Source organism: Ornithorhynchus anatinus, chromosome 9 (assembly GCF_004115215.2).
Source record: "Ornithorhynchus anatinus isolate Pmale09 chromosome 9, mOrnAna1.pri.v4, whole genome shotgun sequence".
NCBI classification, from domain to species: domain Eukaryota; kingdom Metazoa; phylum Chordata; class Mammalia; order Monotremata; family Ornithorhynchidae; genus Ornithorhynchus; species Ornithorhynchus anatinus.
The window spans coordinates 61,094,180-61,112,450 of record NC_041736.1 but is presented as its reverse complement, the minus strand read 5'-3'; the positions used below and the strand labels follow the sequence as shown (position 1 = coordinate 61,112,450).

The window sequence follows — 18,271 nt, the reverse complement described above, 5'->3', positions numbered from 1 at the left end:
ACTGCTGCTGCCCGGAGGGGAGGCGGAGAGGCCGCTCCAGCCCAGTCCCATCTCTCCGACCCCAGCGGACCTGCCACGGGCCGGGAGGTATGTGAATGTGGGAGACGGGTGAGGGGCCACTGGGCTTTTTAAAGGCTTCCTCACCTGGTTCTGCATCTCCTGCCGACTCGACGAGTCTCCCGGGGGGTGGGCTCAGCCCCGGTCTTTCAGAGCCCTCGGTGCTTCCTTTAGCCCCGTCAGCATGGAGTGGGCGGAGGTGGCCGCAGGCCCAGCTCCTGGTACAGAAAAGCCAGCTGGGCCGCAACCTGAGAGAGAACGTTTGATATCGGAGGGTGCGGACGCTGCCCCCCGAACCTGCTCCAACCCCGCTCCAATGGGTGAGGAAGTGGTTCCTTCCCTCTGGCCTGGGGGTGGGTGGTTGGGTCTTCCCATTCCCCCTTACCTCGTTCAGAGTGTCATCCCAGGCCCAGGCACCGATGCAGTGGCTCCCCTTCGCCCGCACATCCAGGATCACGGTAGGCTCCGGACCGCCTGCTGGGGTGGGAATGCCGGTTCGGTGGGACCCAGCTGTGCCCGGGGCATGGGGAGCGGGCCCCCGGCTGCAGGACCGCCACCGAAATGGGGCGAGTCACAAGCGGTCAAGCGGAGTGGGTTGTCTCACCCCCCTTGTGAATTCTAACCCGAGAGACGACAGGGTGGCTGGGCCCGGGGAGGGTCAGGGATTAACTCAGCCCCGTGCCCCGCCTGGGGCCGTGAGCGAAGGAGTACCTACCTCCTGTGGCGCTGTCTCTGCCGTGAGCCCGGACGGCTTCTCTGAGGCTCTGAGTGTATCTGAGCAAACCCTCCAGAGGGATCCGCTGGTCGTTTTCATAGGCCGTGATTCTGACCGCCGGGTATCGCTGGGGGAGTAAAGGCGGCCAGTAGATGGGAGCAATTCGCCAATGGAAGGGGTCATGCCCTTGCAACCCGGGCAACACCGGCGGAGAGCGGCATCGGGCCGTTCTCCCCGGCCCGGGAGGGGAGGGTGGAACCCGCGGTGCGTGTGACGGACGCCGATCAGTCCCCCGGCCTACACCACTTGCGTGACGCCTGGTAGGGAGGGCGGGTCACGTGACCATCTCCGCGTACCTGAGGCTTAATGTTGTGGTAGGGACAGTAGCTCTTCAGGTAGTCCAGGCAGTTTCCCCCGGCCAAGGGATCTCCCCACTCCTCTTGCTCCTCCACCGTGAGCGGGAGTCGCGGGTCCAGCATGGTGTTCACGAGATCCAGGAACGGTGCCTTCAAGAGCAAAGGCCGCTCCCTGAGTCCTGTCCCAATGAGGGAGGCGTCCCGAGGTCTCGGCGGGTGCTCAGCCCTCTTGTGACCTCTCAAGGGTCACACCTCCACACCCGGGGCCTCTGGGCCCACTGCCAGCCAGGGGTTACCCTGGGACCGGTCAGCTGGCCCTTCCTGACCCAAGCAGCCTGACTCAAGTTCCACCCTGACAGCAGAGTGACTTGGTAGGCAGGGGCCGGGGGTGAGCCGTCCTTGGCACGGGACCCGGCCCCTTCTCCCAGAACCCCTTGGGGAGACCGGCCCGTGGCCCAGCCCCTCCCCGGAGACTCACGTGCAGAGCCACGGCCCGCAGCAGCTGGGGACTGGCGTTGCACAGCGCTCCGGCCAGCAGGCCGCCGGCGCTGGAAGCCGCGAGCGCCGTTCTCCGTGGCTCCGCCATTCCTCGCTCGTGGAGCAGCGCGATGCAAGCCTGCAGGTCGGCCAGGCCGTTGAGCTTGTTCTGTAGGCGGCCATCGTGGTGCCAGCCAAGTCCCAGCTCCCCGCCGCCCCTGCAGCCAGAGGGGCGAGTCCAAGTAGAGCAGCGTGTCGCCACCCTCCATCTCTGCCAGCCCGAGGCTCGAGAAACCCACAGGGAGAAGCGGACATCCAAGGTAAAGCGAATCAGCATTTTGCTCGCTCAAGATCACGGATGGCTCTCGCGGGGGGCCGGAACCGGGCAGGTGCTGGTCCGTCCTCGTGCTAATCGGAGCGTTAGTCGCCATGGGATTTACTAAAGGCTTACTTTATGCAGAACGCTCGATTAAACACTGGGGAAAACACCCAGGTGAGAAATCGATCCAGTCCCTGACCCGCCCAAGGCCCACGAGCCAAGGGTAAGGGCTTTGGAGTCGGGGCTCATGAGTTCGAATCCCAGCTCTGCCACTTGTCGGCTGTGTGACTGTGGGCAAGTCACTTAACTTCTCTTTGCCTCAGTTCCCTCATCTGTAAAATGGGGATTAAGACTGTGAGCCCCACGTGGGACAACCTGATTCCCCTATGTCTACCCCAGCGCTTAGAACAGTGCTTGGCACATAGTAAGCGCTTAACAAATACCAACATAGGAGAGGGGATGGGCAACAGACAAAGGAGGAAGGCTGACATGACATAAAACGTATGTACGACAAAAATGACAAGGATAACGACCTGGGCAGTTTGAGGGACGGGACTCTAGGTTGGAGGAGCAGAGTTTCTGGCTCCTCACGGCTCAGAGGCTAACAGTCCCACCTCGAAATTCACTTCTGGAACTTGAGGCCGTCTCAGGGAAGCTCCGGGGACTCAAAGACTCTTCTGACAGAGGGGAGTCCCCTAGTTTCTGTTCGCTTTCCCTGACTCCTGAGCTCCGCCCCTCCACTCCATCCCCCCACGACTTACCTAACGTGGCAATATGCTAATATCCACCCATCCTCAACTAACATCAGCTTTTCGGCCTTAAAGCTCATGTCCAGATCTGCTCCGTAAGCTCCGTACACGTGGATGAGAAGAGGCTTCCTCCGCAGGTCCTCGGCGTCTGCTTTATGAAGAACGGTCACCGGCACCAGGGTTCCATCCTGGAAGCGAAGGCAGGTTTAAAGAGAGCGGGCGATTCAAAATTCCCGGGTGGCACCCAGACCCACCCAACCCTCAACCACAGGATTTCCACTGCCCCCCGTGGCCGAGCCCACCCAACCCTCGTCCACCGGGCCTCCGCTTCGTGCTGTCACCGAACCAGCCACGATAAGCGTGATTGTGGTATTTGTTGAGCGCTCACTCTGTGCCAAGCACTGGGTGAAGCGCTGGGGTAGATATGAGATCATCAGGTCCCACGTGGGGCTCCCAGTCTAAGTAAGGGGAAGAACGGGTTTTGAATTCCCATTTTGCAGATCAGGGAACTGAGGCCCAGAGAAGTGCCCATTCTCACACAGCAGCCATAGCTAGCTCGAATATCAGTGAACTTCCTGGATAAACCACAGCTGCTGAACATTCTGCTTCTGGACCCCCAGGATGGCTCCCACAATTTTAGTACTCAACAGAAGTAGAGTGAACGCAACTCTGGATTCTCAGTTCCCTTCCTGGGCGTATTCACTGAGCACTTACTGGGTGCAGAGCACTGTATTAAACGCTTGGGAGAGTACAATAATATAGCAGACAGGTTCTCTGCCCACAGCGAGCTTACAGTCTAGAGGGGGATCAGCCAAGAGCCACTCCAAGTTCCCCAGAGCAACAGCCCCAGGCTCCATTCCCATGCCCCACGTGCCAGGTCGCACAGAGCTGGTGTCCGCAAAGGTGGCAGATGGGGTGAACCTCTACAGGAAGTGCCACCCAGCCACAAGCCTGTGCCCATTCCCCTCCGGGGAGGAAGAATGAGGGAGGCGGAGGTGGGGGCAGGGGGGAACTTCACCTTGCTCTTCGCCTCAAAACGTCCCACGCGGTAGCGGGTGGCACCTGGCTCTCCAGGTGCCCTTTGCTCCCAGAGGCGGCCTTCGAGCAGCCCGTACAGAAAGCGCCGAGGGGGCTCCACTGGCGAAGACAGCTGGAAGGCGCAGATGTGGCCGCCGGGCTCCGGCTGAGGGTCCAGGTGGCAGGCGCAGGCCCAGGCCGGGAGCTGTGGAGATAATAATGTTGGTATTTGTTAAGCGCTTACTATGTGCCGAGCACCGTTCTAAGCGCTGGGGTAGACACAGGGGAATCAGGTTGTCCCACGTGGGGCTCACAGTCTTCATCCCCATTTTACAGATGAGGTAACTGAGGCACCGAGAAGTTAAGTGACTTGCCCGGAGTCACCCAGCTGACAAGTGGCCGAGCTGGGATTCGAACCCATGACCTCTGGCTCCAAAGTCTGTGCTCTTTCCACTGAGCCGGCTGCCCCAACCACAGCCCCAGGCCGGTGGCGCCCCCCCGTCCGCCCCTCCGTGCCAACGGCCTTTCATTTTCTTTTTAAATGGTATTTGTTTCATTCATTCAGTAGTATTTATTGAGCGCTTACTATGTGCAGAGCACTGTACTAAGCGCTTGGGATGAACAAGTCGGCAACAGATAGAGACAGTCCCTGCCGTTTGACGGGCTTACAGTCTAATCGGGGGAGACGGACAGACGAGAACAATGGCACTAAACAGCGTCAAGGGGAAGAACATCTCGTAAAAACAATGGCAACTAAATAGAATCAAGGCGATGTACAATTCATTAACAAAATAAATAGGGTAACGAAAATATATACAGTTGAGCGGACGAGTACAGTGCCGTGGGGATGGGAAGGAAGAGGTGGAGGAGCAGAGGGAAAAGGGGAAAATGAGGCTTTAGCTGCGGAGAGGTAAAGGGGGGATGGCAGAGGGAGTAGAGGGAGAAGAGGAGCTCAGTCTGGGAACGCCTCTTGGAGGAGGTGATTTTTAAGTAGGGTTTTGAAGAGGGAAACAGAATCAGTTTGGCGGAGGTGAGGAGGGAGGGCGTTCCAGGACCGCGGGAGGACGTGACCCGGGGGTCGACGGCGGGATAGGTGAGACCGAGGGACGGTGAGGAGGTGGGCGGCGGAGGAGCGGAGCGTGCGGGGTGGGCGGTAGAAAGAGAGAAGGGAGGAGAGGTAGGAAGGGGCAAGGTGATGGACAGCCTTGAAGCCTAGAGTGAGGAGTTTTTGTTTGGAGCGGAGGTCGATAGGCAACCACTGGAGTTGTTTAAGAAGGGGAGTGACATGCCCAGATCGTTTCTGCAGGAAGATTGTGAAGTGCTTACTATGTACCGGGCACTGTACTAAGTGCTGGGATAGATACGAGCTAATCAGGATGGACTCGGTCCATGTCCCTCAAGGGGTTCACGATCTTAGAGAAGCAGCGTGGCTTAGTGGAAAGAGCCCGGGCTTGGGAGTCAGAGGATGTGGGTTCCAATCCCGGCTCCGCCACTCGTCTGCTGTGTGATCTTGGGCAAGAGACTTAACTTCTCTGTTCCTCAGTTACCTCATCTGTAAAATGGAGATTAAAAGTGTGAGCCCCATGTGGGACAACCTGATTACCGTGAATCTACCCTAGTGCTTAGAACAGTGCTTGGCACATAGTAAGTGCTTAAAAACACCATAATTATTATTATCCCCATTTTACAGGGGAGGTTACTGAGGCACAGAAGTGACTTGCCCACGGTCATACAGCAGACATGCGGTGGAAGTGGGATTAGCACCCAGGTCTTTCTGTCTCCCAGGCCCACGCTCTAGCCACGTCCTTAATGGACCTGATGCTTCAAAACGAGAACAGCCAATCTCAGTACCCCCAAACACATTTTATTCCCCTCCTCCTCCTGCCTGCTGATTCCCACTGCTTAATACATGCAGCTAGTTCACCCTCAGCTTCCTGCGGTTTCCTTGTTCTTCCTGTTACTACCAGTCTGTGTGAATCAATGGGATTCCTCGAGTACTTACTGTGTGCAGAACACTGTACCAAATGCTTGGGAGAATACCGTACAAGAGAGTTGGCAGACGCAATCCCCGCCCTCAAGTTGCTCTATGAATGGTATTTGTTGAGAGCATACTTCTTGAAGTAGGGTCATAGTGAACGTTCACTGCGTGCATTGTACTCAATACTTGGGAGTGTAACAGTCAGTGGACGTGATCCCTGCCCTCGACGATCTGAAGTCACTTCACTTCTGTGCCTCAGTGTCAGTGTAGCGGGGGAGACCGACACTGGCAGTAGGAAGCCACGGAGCAGCGCTCAGTAGGTGTTGAGGAATACCAGCGACAGGCTAACGGAGAGGCTCCTGGAACTTGTGACAGGGAAGAGAAGCTGCCCCCAACTGGCCACCTGCCATCCCCTCGACATCGGCCCACGGCGGATTGAGTCGTGGGCGGGGGGTTCCTCCGCCTGAGGTTCCTGGTTCCAAACAAGGGTGGATTTCCAGCTTGGCACGCCGTGGCGGGTTTGAGGAAACAGCCGCCCCCACCCTGGAGGAATTGGTGGGGGAAGCCCGGACACTACGCCTGCAGATTCTGTATCTACCTCAGGGAGAAGAGCCCCGGAAGCGGGGACGGGAACAGGCACCGGTGCATGAGGAGAGGCGAGGATGAGCACTTGGATGTTTCCGAGGACAGCCCTGCCCAGCCACCCCCAGTCGTGATCCCGCAGAGCATCAGCAGCTTGGACTCATTAGCTTCAAAACATGCCGCTCTCCCCCTACCCTACTGCCGTCGACCCCCGGGGGGGAGGAGCCAGCCAAGCACCACGTCCAACAGCTCTGAAAGTCAAGCGCTTTCCGGCTTTCTCAGTTCAAATGAAGCGGGGAGAGAGGAGCAGACGACTCGGGGCTCAAGTAAATGGGGTCACTAAAACAAAGGCGGGTTCGTACCGTGACCGACTGCACCGAACGCTCCCTGAGGGAGACCACGTTGAGGAAGAACTGACTGCGGTGCTTCAGGAACAGGACGCAGTGATCCTCGAACATCTCCAGGTCGACTAGCTTGGTCTTCTCTTTCGTGGAGTGAACCAGCTGCCAATTCTCCACTCCACAAAAAGCCACGGGCGTCTTCATTAGCTGTGAAGAGCAAAGGGTCGAGAAGGGATGCCCTCGGCCCCCGGAGCCCCGCAGCGGCTCGCGGCCTCCGGAGGGGTGACGACAGACACTCGGAGGAAACGGATTCCGAGAAACCGATTAAAAACGGCACTGGTCAAGCACGGTGTGGCACCCCCGCCCTCTCTGCCCTTTGAGGAGGGCGTCCGGGACTCCTGTTGGAAACAGTATGGGCGAGCAGACCAACTCTGGCCCTAGAGGGGAGAGTTTGCACAAACGCAAAATCGAGTCGAAGAGGTGGGGAAGGTATTTACTAAGCCCCCACTGGATGCAATTCACTGTGTTAACTGGGCCCTTGGGAGATTGCAATAGAAGCATGAGACAATAATAATAATATTTATTATTACGGTTCTTGTTAAGCGCTTCCTACTTGCCACGCACCGTTCTAACCACTAGGGTAGATATAAGTTAATCAGGTTGGACAGTTTCTGTCCCGCATGGGGCTCCCACTCTTAATCCCCATTCTCCAGATGAGGTACCTGAGGCCCAGAGAAGTGAAGTGACTTGCCCAAGATCACAGAGCAAAGCTGGGATCCAGGACCTACTGACTCCCTGGCCCGTGCCCTATCCACTAGGCCATGCTGCTTCTCTAGTCCTTTCCTGATTCTCCTTCTACCCCTCTGGCTTCTCCTCCTCAGCCTTTTCTCCAGCTCTTCCTGGCCACGAAGGTTCAGGTTCTAAGTTCACTTCCAGATGCCTGTCTCTTCTCAAACACTCACTCCCTTGGGGAGCTCATCCATTCTTGTGGTTCAACCCTCACCTCTCCATGTATATTTCCCAAATCCATCTCACTAGCCCCGACCTTTCTTCTCCTCTTTCTCGCATCTCCTGCAGCACATCTCTATACGGATGTCCCACTGCCATCTAAACTGGTCCAAAACTGAACTCCCGATCATCCCTCCCACAGCCTCTACAACTCCTAATCTTCCCATCAATGGTGGTAATAATAATAATGTTGGTATTTGTTAAGCGCTTACTATGTGCAGACCATTGTTCTAAGCGCTGGGGTAGATACAGGGAGATTGTCCCGCGTGAGGCTCACAGTTAATCCCCATTTTACAGATGAGGTAACTGAGGCGCAGAGAAGTGACTTGCCCACAGTCACACAGCTGACAAGTAGCAGAGCCGGGATTTGAACCCATGACCTCTGACTCCCAAGCCTGGGCTCTTTCCACTGAACCATGCTGCTTCTCTACAAATCCTCCATCCTCCCCATCTCTTAAGCCCACGATTTTGGCATTATTCCTCCTTCCTCTCTCTTTCAGCCCCCATATTCAGTCTGTCACCAAATCCTATTAGCTCTTTCTCCTCTACATTTCAGGGTCTGCCTTTTTCTTTCTATCCAACACACTATCCCACTGTCATTTCCCGACTCGACTACTGCATCAGTCTCCTCACAGACCTCCTTGCCTCCAATTTTTCCCCTCTCCTACCCTGACTTCGCTCTGTTGCCCATTTTTCTAAAATATTGCTTGTCCCACGCTTCCTTATGCCTCGAAAATTTCCAGTGGTTTCCCACCTTTCTCCACATCAATCAATCAATGGTATTTACTGAGTGTTTACTGCCCACAGTGAGTTTCAAACAGAAAGTCCTAACTACAGGTTTTTAGGCATTCGATCAGTTCTCTCCCTGTTACATCTCCTCACCCCCAGCCCTGCCACAGTTCACTTCGTGCCCTTCACTCCCTTAACCCAACCTCTTCACTGTGCCTTGTTCTTATCCTTCATGGCCAAACTCTTGCTGGACCGATCACGGAATACCTTGTACTCCGCAGGCTCGCCGAACGTCGTGACAACGTACAATTCATCGTTACTGTGCTCGACGTGGTAGAGGACTCCCGGCAGTCGCTTCTGGACAAGGACGGGCGGGTCCCAGGGCTGGCGACAGTCTACCAACCACACTTCAGACATGGTCTTGCTGTTACTGTTCACGGTGACGAAGCGCCGGTCTTTGGTGCGGTACAAGTCCACAAAGAATCTGGGAACAGTAGATGGGAGAGGGAAAGTCTTGATTTCTCCACATGCACAGCCCTCAACTGGCGTCCCCAAACATTGGCCCACGACGGTGGTGGAGATGCTAGAGATCCTGCAGAGAACGTCGCGCCTCCACGCTCCCGGTATGTCCACTTGCCCAGTCTGGCAGCAGGGCTGGGAAGGAGATGAGGGGGGAGAGATGGGAGGGGATGAGTACCGGCCTCTTGGATGGTCTTGAGTGAGTCCACTGACCCTTAAGGCCCCCCCAGATTGTCTGGGATGAGTCCCTGGACCCAGCACGCGCTCACTCCATCGTTTTGCACAGGCTCGGGCTGCGTCTGCAGTGTCTGAAGCCGAACCAGTCAGTGGGGAGGGCTGGAGAAGAGGGGAACGAGGACTGGGAGCCAGGCGGCCACATCGCTGGCTCGTTGGCCAGTTCGAGCTGAGAATCTCGCCTGCTAGAGCCTGGCCCCACCAGGGAAGCCCTGAGCGGTGGGCTCGATCACCTCCCGCAGAGGGAACGGCCCCGATGTCAAAGATGACAACGCAGGTGAAAAAGTGAAACCTGCATGTCCACCCCGCACGGAAAGTGACGCTCCCCGCTGAGGGACGGCTCGACCTCAGATGGACCCGGACATTTGCAAATTGGATGGAACAGGCGAGACCCAGAGATGGCTTAGAGTGGCAAGGGGGAGAAAGAGAGGCCAAGAGAGTGTAAATCAGCAGCCCGTTCCCTGTCACGGATGTATGCCAGGCTGCCTCCAAAAAGCAGCTGGACAAGGCAACAGTGCGGCCCATTACAGGTTTTCACTCAAATCCACATTTCCCTGGCAAAGTGCTGTGTGTTGGGTCCAATCAGCTACCAGGAGGCCTGCGTGCAGGAACCAAGGAAACCCGGGACACGCAGAGACAAAGAAAGGGGGACTTTCACTACCCTTGAAACCAGCCTTCGGGAGCCCGGCACTACGTGAGGACTGGAGGAAAGCTCCATGTCAATCGTGTGTGAGTCCACAGGTGCTGCCGGAGTTCAGGGAAAACCCTCCCCATCTTCCCGCTCCTCAGCTTCACACAGTACCTGGGGTCCTGCTCCCTGAAAACGGGCTCGGAATGCTTCCGGCTTCCAAAGCTGCTACGGAACACATCATGGCACCGCAGGCCCCTCTGACGGGTGTGGAACAAGACATCATCCGACGCCCACTCTGGAGAAGACCAGACGACGAATAGTTGTCCCCATGAGAGAGGAAAAGGAAGATGTGTGAACTCACTTTGGACTTGCACTAGGGTTTCCAGCTTCTCTACACACTGACTACCCTATCCTCTCCTCTCCTATCAAAGCAAGCCCTCACTCATTCATCTTGCCATTCTCTTCTTCCTCCCATCTGCCATTTACTTCAGTTTGATCACCCCGCCAGACTCTGTGTTCCCCCAGGGCAGGGATCACGTCTACCAATTTTACCGCACTCTCGAAAGCGCTTAACACAGTGCTCGGCACGCAGCTGGCGCTCAATCAATTCCACTGATTGATGGGTGGCCAGCATTCTCCTGCACGTATGCTGGGGCCTGCCTGCTCAGACCCATTATGGAGTTGTTCTTTAAAATCACAGGATGGCATTTTCAAGCCAGCCCACCCTGTGCCGGTTAGAGAGGCTGGAGATCAATCGGCAATAGTTGATTCTATTTATTTGCCATTGTTTTTACGAGATGTTCTTCCCCTTGACGCTGTTTAGTGCCATTGTTCTTGTCTGTCCGTCTCCCCCGATTAGACTGTAAGCCCGTCAAACGGCAGGGACTGTCTCTATCTGTTGCCGACTTGTTCATCCCAAGCGCTTAGTACAGTGCTCTGCACATAGTAAGCGCTCAATAAATACTATTGAATTGAATGAACATTAGTTACTGAGCGCTTACTCTGTGCAGAGCACTGTACCCAGACACTCGGCAGACCAGACTGCGAGCTCCTTGTAGTCGGGGAACATCTCTACCAACCCTGCTATACTGTACTCTCCCAAGCACTTAGTATACTGCTCTGCCCACAGTAAGCACTCAGTACCATTAATTAACTGATTGGTAAAGTAAAACAGAATAAGTAAATATGATTCCCGTCCTCAAGACGCTTAAAATTTAACAGGGGAGACAGACACTAAAATAAATTACAGGTAGTGAGATGTGCCAGAGTTTCAAGACAGGAACAGGAGTGCTGGGGGTGAGGGGTGGGGTAGAATGAATGCCTAAGTGTTTAGGGGGTGAAGATTCAAACAGAGAAGTCAGACTATTTGTCTCAGGCCACCGGCCCCCAGGACACCTAGGCCCTCGCCCTTACAAGGAATATGTCTGGTTTTTGTTATAGTGGACTCTCTCAAGCGCTTAGTTCAATCCTTTGCACCCGGTAAGTGCTCAATAAATACAACTGATCGAATGAATGAATGGGGCAGTGTCGGTGGCCCCCCCTCTGGAGGAGGGGTGCTGGAGGGAGCTGCGGACTGCTCACCAAAGCTGGACACCCCGGGGATCAAGTCTTCTACTGCCGGGTGCTGGCCGAGCCTCACGATGACGCACGCAGACTCTTCTGAGTCCAGGATTTTCAGACTGGCGGCGAGGTAGTTCCCCTGTTGGGAAATCCTGATGCGCTGAACCAAGGCGGGCTGAGGGGACAGGTCTTCGGGGTGCAGCAAAACTTCCACATCTCCATCCGCTAGGCCACCGAGAGACACGTGAGATGGAAAAATGGGGAAACGGAACGCTTGCCTCACCGATTCCTAATGGGCTCTGCTTGGCTCCAGAGCCTCCCTCCAAAAAGAGACGACTTTAGAATTGTTTAAAAGAGCAATGAACGCTCCGTGTCTGAGAAAGTGAGATTAGTCCCTACCCTGGGCTGTGGGATCTGGATGGTTGGGTCCTGGGGCTAGGAATGGGTGGCCCTGGGGCGATGCGTGGCAACTGGATCGGGTTTCAGGAAGTGGGTCTGCGCCACATGGCATCGCCACATGGCTCACGGCATCGTCATACTCACTAGTAGAACCTGGGACCAGCCAGGGAGCAGAGCCCTGATGTTCAAAGGGCTTTTGCGATGGGGCGATCAGGACTCCTTTTGCCGGGGCCAGCTCAGGCTGCGGTGAACCCCGGCCCGGCAAGGAGTGGCTTGCACCCCGGGACGCAGACGAAATCTGAAACCGAGCAACGGGATGTGAAAGAGGGGCAAAAGAGAGTTTACCATCTCCGGGCTTGAAGCGCAGTATGCAGCCATCTTCTTCGCGGTAGACAAAATCGCCAAATCTAACCTGAGAGAGGAAAACGGGACAGGGCCGTTGCAGTTAAAGCAGAAACACGGTCTCCCCCCCCAGAACTTGGCACACTGGTTCAGTGGCCCCTAGAAAACAAAAACTTTTCAAAACGGTCGGACAGGGAGAGCCTTTGAAAGTCTTCAAAAGCCAGAGCTAGAGGGTGCGACTGCGAGGGGGAGAACAGACCAGTCTCGGCCATACCCGGAAGGCCCTGGGCTGCCCGGAACACGCTATCCACCCATCCTGGGTGCCAGAGGGAGGTTATGGCTCCCAAAACCTAGGACACATCTATTTCCCCATCTCTAATTTATTTTAATGTCTGCCTCCTCTGTAGACTGTGACTCTGCTTCCCGGGCAGAGATTGTGTCTACTACTCTATTATCTTCGGCTTTCCCAAGTGCTTCGTACAGTGCTCTGCTCACAGTAAGCGCTCAGGAAACAGTACTGACTGAACTCCCCGCTTCCCCTAAAAGCACCAATCCCTTCATCTCTGCCAGAGATGGTGGTGGTGGGGAATGGATGGAGGGGGTGCCTCAGAGCCCAACAAGACGTCCGCCCCTCACTCTGCTCTCTAAGCCCTTGGCGCCGACGCCCCGAGCTGGCTGGGGAAAGCAGCATGGTTTCTCCCGATCCCACCGGGCCAGGAGGGCTTGCCGACGTCGCTCTCTCCGGACTGGGGCCCGGGAGTCAGGCGAAAGACTCGGCGGCAGCACCGATGCCAAGCGAGGGGCCGCAAACGATCCCCAACAGCTCCGACACCCTCGCCCGGGCCAGGGTGGTGTGCCGGCAGTCGACACCGAGGCCGAGAAGCTTCAGCTGAGGAGTTTCGGTGCTGGTCTGGAGGCCCCTCCTCTCTGTACCCATCTCTTCTCCCCCTGCTGCAGGGCTCCTCCTGGGTTGGCTGGTGGGGGCGGGTGGCTAGCGGCACCCAGAGGAGCCTAACAACGGAACGGGAAGCAACAAGGCCTAGTGGATGGAGCACAGGCCTGGGAGTCGGAAGGACCTGGGTTCTAATCCCATCTCCGCCACTTGTCTGCTGTGACCTTGGACAAGTCACTTCACTTCTCTGGGCCTCTTCTGGAAAATGGAGATGAAAACTGAGAGCCCCCAGGGAACAGGGACTTTGTCCAACTTGATTAGCTGGTATCAGTGCTTGACCCAGAGTATGTGCTTAACAGATACCATTATTTTTTATCATTATTATTATTTCCACTGGGTCCGCAGGGCAGAATGCTCTGCTGAGAGGAGGAGTGTGAAGACGGGTCTTTCCCACTGACCTCTGGGCCATCCGGATCGCAGGAGAATTTATCGTGCGTCTCTTCGATTTTCCTCCTGAACGTCTGCAGCACCTCCACGTTCCCCAGCGAAAGGGACTCCACGTTCCGTCGCTCGGCCCGCAGGTGATCCTGGGACGACAGTCGGCGGCACCCATTCACCCCGCTGTTGGGCACGAGCCCGAACCCCTCAGGCCTGAGCCCCCGAGTCAATGTTCAGGAGCGGCGGCAACGATACCGACGGCTTTTTCGGAATCCCGAGGCTACCCCCGCACCCGCACCCCCCGGTCCACCCTACGGTGGCACAAGTCTTGTGTGAAAAGGCAAACTGAGAGCCTAGAGGAGACCCTTCCGGCCAGAGGGCTGTAGTTCCTTTCTTTCCCAGGGACAACGTTTAGGGGTAGAGTATGGTCCCATGGTCCACGCTTGCAGTAGAGGAAGCCCAAGGCTCTTGCCCTTAGTACTGTTAATAATTAGTAGTATTTACTGAGGACCTGCCGGGTGCAGACACTTCTCCCCGGCTGACCTTCCCGACAGCTGACCGTCACTCAAACAACTCTCACCTCATAGGAGGAGAAGCTTCGGCTCGGGGGATCCCTTGCCGGTGGTGACCTTGGGCAGCTGTGGGGCCGACCCCAGGCCCCGGGAGTTCCTCCCACTCTCGGCCCCCACGCCGCCTGGCCACCGGAAGCCGGCAGTCGGCCGGGGTGCCACGGTTCTTGCCCCTGGAGGCCCTTCCCAAACCGCCAGGTGTTCAGTCGCAGCGCCCGGAGGACAAGCCCCGCTCTCTGGTGCATGGCTACTGGCCGCTCCACCGACTTCTGGCTCCACTCCGGGATTCCAAAATGCCAGGCGGCTTCAGGCCCAATTTCTCCGATCCTCAGAGACCGTGAACCAACTGTCTTCCAGGGAGTATCAGGGGAAATATTCAGTGACTGTTTGGGGAACGGCCACGGGCAGACTGGCTCGTTGGTGTCCAACTTTCCATCTCGGGCAAGGGGGGGACCGACAGCTCCCGGGTGGCTCGGTACCCCAGAGGTCTCGGGGATGCCCCGGTGAAGCCTGTTGAACCAAAATGACACGTTACAGATAATCGCCTGACTCCAACCTGAGATCTCGCCGCGTGCCCGAATATTTCCTGCGGCTACTTAATGGACCCTCCCAGCCACCCGGAGAGGCTGAAACTACCCCATCTCCATCGGGCCACGTCAGGAGCTGCTGTTTGCTTGGGCAGGCTGGGCCAAGTGAAGAGGCCAGTCAGGAGAGATGGTGACCTGATCCCTTGGATTTACAAATAGTAATAGTAATTATAGCATTTGTTACGCACTATGGGCCAAGCACTGTTCCAAGTGCTGCGACAGATACCAGGTGATCAAGTTGGACACAGTCTCTGTCCCACATGGGGCTCACAGTCTTAATCCCGTTTTACAGACGAGGTAACTGAGGCACAGAGAAGTGAAGTGACTTGCCCAAGGCACACAGCAGACAAGCGACAGAGCCAGGATTAGAACCCAGGACCTTCCGACTCCCGGGTCTGTGCTCTATCCACTATTCCATGCCGCTTCTCACAATTTGCCTCGACCTCCAGGCTAAAGTCTTCTTACAGGGACTGAATGATACCAAAATTTTAGTAGGGGTTCGGCACAAAGAAGGTGCTCAACAAATGACAATAAAACGACAACATTAACTCCCTAAAACAGGTCCCCCTACTGAGGTGCTGCCTCCCCAGAAAATGGAAAGTGGAGGATTGCATCGATTATCTGGATCATTCAGGGGAAAAGACCTGCTTTGGAGAAAAAAAATGGGGGTTCCAGAATTATTAATTCACCTTTTAGGTCAAATTCCCCAAATGGCATTTCAGAGAGCAGACACCTGTCAACGGGTGGCAATATGGACCCCTGGGAAAGGCACGATGATGAGGGTCGGATGACCCGGATCCAAATCCCAGCTCTGATGCCAACTTGCTTTGTGGCCGAGGGCAAGCTGCTCAACCTTGCGGTGCCTCCGTTTCCTCATCTGGAACACAGGGATGGCTCCCCTAGGATGCACCTTTCCACTCTTGCAGGGCCCCAGGCTAGGGAAAACTCATTTGCTCATTAACTCATTAGTTCTCATTCCGGGACCAACACGGCATGCCGGAGCGCAACTATTTTGACGCAGCTGTTCTGCACCCAGACGGATGCGTGCTGTGAGAAAAATGCTCCTTAATTCTGTCATCACCTTCTAGCTGAACCCCATAATTAACACCTGCACTGTGACTGGATGTGCTCTCCTTACCTCGGGGATGTTGTAAGCATAAAATAACTGGGGTGAAGATGCTTTGGAAAAAAAAAATCTGAACCAGTACAAGGTTTTTCTTTTCTATTTTAATGGTCTTGTTAAGGGCTTCCTCTGTGCCAGGCACTGTACCAAGTGCTGGGGTAGAGAAAAGCTAATCAGATTGGATACAGTCCATATCCCACTTGGGGCTCACAGTCTTAAGCCTCACTTGACAAATGAGGTAACCGAGGCACAGAAAAACCAAACGACTTGCCCCAAGTCGTAGCACGGCGGACAAGTGGCGGATCTGGGATTAGAACCCAGATCCTCGGATCCCCAGGCCCGGGCTTTTTCCCCTAGGCCGCCCCGCTTCACGTGAAAATGAACTGTACAAGAGAGGAAGGAGAGGAGGATGTATGATGTACACTGCAATCCTTCACGCCCAGTCAAGTGCCTCCCAGAAATCAATCAACGGTATTTACTGAGTGCTTACTATGTGCAGAGCATTCATTCATTCAATAGTATTTATTGAGCGCTTACTATGTGCACAGCACTGTACTAAGCGCTTGGAACGTACAATTCGGCAACAGATAGAGACAATGCCTGCCCAATGATGGGCTTACAGTCTAATTGAATACTATGTGCCAAGCACTGTTCTAAGCACTGGGGTAGATACAAGGTCATCGGGTTGTCCCACGTGGGGCTCACAGTCTTCATCCCCATTTTCCAGATGCGGCAACTGAGACCCAGAGAAGGGAAGTGACTTGCCCAAGGTCACACGGCAGGCAAGCAGCGGAGCCGGGATTAGAACCCATGACTCCCAAGCCCGGGCTCTTTCCACTGAGCCACGCTGCTTCTCAGAGCACTGTGCTAACTGCTTGGGAGAGGACAGTACTTGTTTGTCTCCCCCGACTGGACCGTAAGCCCGTCAAAGGGCAGGGACTGTATCTGTTACCGATTTGTACATTCCAAGTGCTTAGTACAGTGCTCTGCACATAGTAAGCGCTCAATAAATACTATTGAATGAACGAATGAATTAGCGGGCACATTCCCTGCCTCTAACGAGCTTACGGAAAGCCGGGGGAAGCTCAGGAAAAAGAAATGAGTGAACAAGGAGGGGAAGAGCAGGTCAGACTGTGATCAACACCCAGCTGTGTGAACCCCCTACGCCCTCGAACCCCAACCCAAGACTCTGTCTCTAATAGATACACCAAGACCCTGGAGGAACCTTGTGCTGGTTGTCCTCCGGGACACCTCCAGACTCACGGTTAGGGATGAATCACCCAAGACCCCCCCGATTCTCCTTTTAATAACCCGGTTTTCTCCCCTCTAATAGTCCCCCCAACGTCTTTTTGCCCACCAATCAACCCGAACCCTTCTTGAACCCACCGATAATAATGATATTTATTAAGCACTTATTAGGTGCTGAGCCCTGTGGTAGATAAAATACGATCAATCAGATCCAAGGTTCCACACAGAGCTTCCAGTAGAATAATAATAAATATGGTATTTGTTAACCGCTTACTATGTGCAGAGCACTGTTCTAAGCGCTGGGGTAGATACGGGATAATCAGATTGTCCCACGTGGGGCTCACATTTTCTCATCCCCATTTTTACAGATGAGGTAACTGAGGCAGAGAGGAAGTGAAGTGACTTACCCAAGGTCACACAGCAGACAAATGGCAGAGCCGGGACTAGAACCCATGACCTCTGACTCCCAAGCCCGGGCTCTTTCCACTAAGCCACGCTGCTTCTCTAAGTATAAGGGGGTGGGGGTAGAACAAGGTATTTTAACCTTGTTCTACAGGTGAAGAAACAGACACAGAGATAATAATTACGATATTTGTTAAGTGCGTACTGTGTGCCAAGCACTGTTCTAAGCGCTGGAGTAGATACAAGGTAAGCAGGTTGGAACTGAGGCCTGAGAAGTTAAGTAACTCGCCCAAAGTCACACGACAGACAAGTGGCAGAGCCGGGATTCGAACCCACGACCTCTGACTCCCAAGGCCGGGCTCTTTCCACTGAGCCAAGCTGCTTCTCTGCTTGGGAGTCAGAAGTCATGGGTTCGAATCCCGACTCTGCCGCTTGCCAGCTGTGTGACTGTGGGCGAGTCACTTCACTTCTCTGGGCCTCAGTGACCTCATCTGTCAAATGGGGATGAAGACTGGGAGCCCCACGTGGGACAACCTTGTATCCCCCCAGCGCTTAGAACGGTGCTCTGCACATAGTAAGCGCTTAACAAATACCAACATGATCGTTATTAACTTCTCTGGGCCTCAGTGACCTCGTCTGTCAAATGGGGATGAAGACTGGGAGCCCCACGTGGGACAACCTGATCACCTTGCATCCCCCCAGCGCTTAGAACAGTGCTTTGCACACAGTAAGCGCTTACCAAATGCCAACATTCTTATTATTATAACTATATTATATAATTATATAATAATAATAATGTTGGCATTTGGTAATCGCTCACTTTTATGATTATTACCTGCAGGGGCGTTGGGCTGGAGGAGGCAGGACAGTCCGGGGCCCCAATCAGGACCGGCCGCGGGCCCTTTGGGCCTAAGGTCGGACGGTGACGGTTCAGAAGCGCCACCTGCCGCCCCGAGCACGTGCCAACCGCCGCCGCAGCCTGCTTAGAGGAACGCCGAC

The 18,271-nt window shown here is 55.1% G+C and overlaps 1 protein-coding gene across 2 annotated transcripts; it reads right to left on the bottom strand.

Moving 5' to 3' along the window:
• Positions 1–31: 31 nt before the first annotated feature.
• On the bottom strand, positions 32–18,209 carry PREPL (prolyl endopeptidase like). Of its 2 annotated transcripts, none has more exons than XM_029072119.1 (15): positions 18,108–18,209; positions 13,924–14,422; positions 13,364–13,492; positions 12,017–12,083; positions 11,294–11,497; positions 9,884–10,007; positions 8,596–8,812; positions 6,613–6,798; positions 3,692–3,895; positions 2,686–2,861; positions 1,607–1,823; positions 1,129–1,278; positions 773–899; positions 443–534; positions 32–305 (listed from the first exon to the last, which is right to left on the bottom strand). In XM_029072119.1, exons 2-15 carry the CDS (start codon positions 14,155–14,157, stop codon positions 237–239), a joined length of 2,196 nt encoding a protein of 731 aa, XP_028927952.1. In that variant the 5' UTR covers positions 14,158–14,422; positions 18,108–18,209; the 3' UTR covers positions 32–236. The 2 variants fall into 2 exon arrangements, with proteins under 2 accessions (XP_028927952.1, XP_028927954.1); XM_029072121.1 differs by having other exon boundaries at positions 443–531.
• Between the last annotated feature and the right edge of the window lie 62 nt (positions 18,210–18,271).